At 51.3% G+C, this 4,455-nt stretch overlaps 1 protein-coding gene across 1 annotated transcript in view; it reads left to right on the top strand.

Moving 5' to 3' along the window:
• Positions 1-1,877: 1,877 nt before the first annotated feature.
• Positions 1,878-4,455, top strand: part of GPR143 (G protein-coupled receptor 143) — a 35,533-nt gene continuing 32,955 nt past the window's right edge. Inside the window, exon 1 of the mRNA XM_028492512.2 lies at positions 1,878-2,160. Coding sequence (XP_028348313.2) covers positions 1,893-2,160 — 268 coding nt within the window. The 5' untranslated portion in view covers positions 1,878-1,892. The remainder of the gene's footprint in view (positions 2,161-4,455) is intronic.

The raw sequence follows: 4,455 nt of genomic DNA, 5'->3' as shown, positions 1-4,455 counted from the left end.
ATGCGCCGGGTCAGATCTTTTTGAAGTAGCGGCACTTGCAGCTCTTGGTTAAAGGCTCTGCTTCCATCTGGCAGTGCAGCTCCCGTCTGCCTTTCATGGGTCCCAACAGAAGCCCAGTCCTGTGGTTTTCCAGGAAGAAGGCTGAGGAGCTGAGCCCAAACTTTGTCTTACTGAAAACTGCAAAGCTGGTGGTGGAAATGTAGATGAGAAGACGGGGGTGGGAGAAGACAGAGGAAAACAATAGGAAGGCCTTACCTCTGGTTGGTTGGAAAAATTCTAGAGGGGGCCACATTTACTGCAGGGAGAGGTCAAAGGGTGTCTGCTCCTGGCTGCAAATAGGCCTATTAGGTTTGCTGTTAATAAATATGATGGAGCTGGGGGGGGTTCTTTTGAAAAAATAAAGCTTTGGTTAGTAAAGCCAGAATCTAGAGGGGGCTCTTTTATTTTCAACCCTGAAGAGTCTTTAAGAAAAAAAATCCACGCAGTATATTATCATTAGTACTAATATCATTTTGAAACTTTTATACATAGAGAATAAAGCACGATTTTCAATGTATACTGAATTCATCTAGAAATTAAAGAAGTTAAGAAAATCTGAATAAACTTGAACATTTTTTTCCTAAACAGAGTTACTCTCAAAAGCGAATTTACAATGTGAAAAACTTAACCCTACATTGTTGAGATGAGTAAAAATGGAACAGCTCTGAAAGGGGCACAATGTGTGTGTGTGTGTGTGTGTGTGTGTGTGTGTGTGTGTGTGTGTGTGTGGAGCTGGGCAAAGCAGTTTCCCCTTTCTTCAAGATCTGTGGATTTTCAGGGAACATCCTAGCTCTGGGGGTCGTTTCCGTACAGGAGAGCGACCATAAAAAAAAAAAAAAAGCAATATTTTAATGCCAATCTCTGCAGTCACAGTTTATGAACCTGTAAGGGATCAAAACTAGGGACGTCCGAGTCCCACACAGGGCAGATCTGGCACGAGGCGTGCTTTCTTGTGAGTTACTATGAGACGGCGGTGTCGGGGGGGAGGGGGCTGGGGGGGGGGCTCTGGATTCTGGAGAATTAACAACGCCCCAAGCCTCCCCTTGGGAAGGCCTTGGTGAAAGGGGAGAGAGCTGACCTCCCCACCCCGGCGCGCTCCTTCCCCCGCCCCCCCCTAGCAGACCTAAAGCAATAGGCATTCTTAAGTAGCAGTGGAGGAAGTCCAGAAATTGGCTGATCTATAATAAAGAATATCAGAGAAGCTCAGGAATTGGAATATGTGTGTGTGTGTGTGTGTGTGTGTGTGTGTGTGTGTGTGTGGAGCTGGGCAAAGCAGTTTCCCCTTTCTTCAAGATCTGTGGATTTTCAGGGAACATCCTAGCTCTGGGGGTCGTTTCCGTACAGGAGAGCGACCATAAAAAAAAAAAAAAAGCAGTATTTTAATGCCAATCTCTGCAGTCACAGTTTATGAACCTGTAAGGGATCAAAACTAGGGACGTCCGAGTCCCACACAGGGCAGATCTGGCACGAGGCGTGCTTTCTTGTGAGTTACTATGAGACGGCGGTGTCGGGGGGGAGGGGGCTGGGGGGGGGGCTCTGGAGGCCTTGGTGAAAGGGGAGAGAGCTGACCTCCCCACCCCGGCGCGCTCCTTCCCCCGCCCCCCCGTCCCCCCCACCCCCGACCAAGCATCACCCTCGTGAGGCCTCGTGGCGTCTGCAGAGGCGCGAGGCCCCCAGCGAGCCTGGCGCCTTGACTGCCAGCGCGGGGGATCGGGCGGGGGCTGCGGAGACGCCCGGGGCACATGACGCCCCACCCCACCCCACCCCACCCCGCGCCGAGGGCCGGCCCAGCACATGACCCGGGCCGGCCGGCGGGGGCCCGGCAGACCCGAGCCGCATCCCCAGCGCGGAGCATGGCCTCCCCGCGCCTGGGGACCTTCTGCTGCGCCACGCGGGACGCCGCCACGCAACTGGTGCTGAGCTTCCAGCCGCGGGCCTTCCACGCGCTGTGCCTGGGCAGCGGCGCGCTCCACCTGGCGCTCGGCCTCCTGCGGCTGCTGCCCGCGCGCCGGCCCGCGGGCCCCGCGCTCCCCTCGGCCTCCCCGCCGGCCACGGCCCGCGCCCCGGCCTCCGCCCGCATCCTGCGCGCCGCCGCCGCCTGCGACCTGCTCGGCTGCCTGGGTGAGGGCGCGCCCGCCGGTGGGGACCCGTCCGCGCGCGGTTCAGGGCGCGCGGCCCGCAGGTGGCTCCCGGCCGGGGGCGTGGATGAGCGCGCGCGGCCCCCGCCTGGGCCCTGGTCGCCGCGCCGCTAGGGACGCCCGGCCCACGGGTGGGAGGGCGGCTCCGCAGGGACCGGACTGGGCGACCAGGGGACTGGGCGATACACGATGGTCGGTAAAAGTTCCTTCGGGGGACCGTTGTGGTGTTTTTGTTTTTTTTAAGCACTTTGATGTATCTGTTATTGCACTTACTAAGGAAACTTTACACGGTGCTGTGAAGGAACACCCAGAAAATACAATGCACCCCTAATTGTACCACTAGTGAGAGACGAACAGTTAATATTTCGTGCGCGTGCACACACACACACACACACACACACACAAAATCGTTTCCAAAATGATTTAGCAGAATCAGGAAGAAACCCATATATATATATATGACAATTTTATTTACTTACTGTTTATTTATCTATCTATTTAAGTTTGGGTTTTATACCACAGGTGGGCAAACTTGCAGCCTCTAGGCCACATCCTGCCTGCTGCCTCTTATCTATGGCCCAGGAACTAAGAAAGTTTTTACATTTTAAAGTGTTTTTAGAAAAATCTAAAGAAGAAGACTGTTTCTGACATGTAAATATTCCATGAAATGTAAATGTCAGCGTCCGTTAAGTGGGGTCTTATGGGGATACAGCCATGCCCTGCACTTGTGCATTGTTTGGGGGCATCTTGGCCCTACAAGGGCAGAAGTGAGTGCTGAACAGAGAAACTATGGCCCATAGAGCCTAAGATATCTTCTCTCTGGCCCTTTACAGAGACTTTGCTGACCCCTGCTTTCAACTCTAGCATGGCACATTTTACAAACCTCTATGCTAGATACTGCCAAGCATTTTAAGTTTTTTATTTTGGAAAATTTTTAACATGTGCATATGTAGAGAGATGGTATAACGAACGCCTTGTACCCATCACCTAGCTTCATCTATACCCCATCCCCGTATCCCACTCTCCACTGGATTAATTTGAAGCAGATTCCAGAATTTATATCATTTCACCCACACAGATCTCAATGTATAGCTGTGGAAGATAAGAATTTTTAAAAAACATATATATCACACAGATATCATTATCACCCCAAAATAATGAAAACCAGTTCCTTAATATCACTGGTGTATGTTCAGGTGTCTCATAAATGCTATTTTACAATTGGTTTGTTCGAATCGGGATCCAAATACTGTCCATGTTTTGTAATTGGCTGACAGGTGCTGGCATTTTGGAATTGTATTTTTCAGTCATGTTTGCTCTTGAAGGAAAGGCTGCTGGTGGTATTTGAAGTGCCTTCCACCGCTCTGCCGTGAGGGGGTGGCAGCAGCTTCTGGGGCACCTTGAGTGCTTCTCTGGGCACAGGTGGCTGTGTGTCCCAGGGCCTGGTTCTCCTGTTCCTGGTTGTGTGATTGGAGACGCTCAAGAATCTTGGCTTCAGATAAATGCTCTGGAACCTCTAGTCACTTTCTTAGACTCGAGGAGTAAGACAGGAAGCTATAGCGATAAAATCAATTTGGTGCAGGACAATAAAATAAAAAATTGGTTTTCTTCCGGATTCTGCTAAAGCATTTTGGAAAAGCAGCTTAATAATAATCTAGTTTCTGTAACTTGAATATCTGAAAATAGAGCTGCACCCAAACATCTTTTGAGGGTCAGCAAAATAATATTCGTATATCCTTTGGCCTTTAGAAGGAAGGTGCATGACATTGCGGGCAAATGAATGAAAGCAGGAGTCAGGGGAAGGCTTGGTGACCAGACCTCCTCGCTGAAAAGTAAGAAATACGGATGCCTATCTCACGGGGTGCTTTTTCCCCGCCTTTTTTTTGTTTTTTTTTTGCGATACGCGGGCCTCTCACTGTCGTGGCCTCTCCCGTTGCAGAGCACAGGCTCCGGACGCACAGGATCAGAGGCCACGGCTCACGGGCCCAGCCGCTCCGCAGCACGTGGGATCCTCCCGGACCGGGGTACGAACCCGCGTCCCCTGCATCGGCAGGCGGACTCTCAACCACTGCGCCACCAGGGAAGCCCTCCCCAGTTTTTTTTTAAATATCTTTTTTTTTTTTTTTTTTTTTTTTTGGCCACACCGTGCAGCTTGCGGGATCTCAGTTCCCTGACCAGGGATTGAACCTGGGCCACGGCAGTGAAAGCACAGAATCCTAACCACTAGACCACCAGGGAACTCCCTCCCCAGTTTTACTGAGATATAATTCACATATAA

The sequence above is a fragment of the Physeter macrocephalus genome, chromosome 7, assembly GCF_002837175.3.
Source record: "Physeter macrocephalus isolate SW-GA chromosome 7, ASM283717v5, whole genome shotgun sequence".
NCBI lineage: Eukaryota > Metazoa > Chordata > Mammalia > Artiodactyla > Physeteridae > Physeter > Physeter macrocephalus.
Note: the sequence above shows the minus strand (reverse complement) of the source record. Positions and strands in the feature narration are given on the sequence as shown.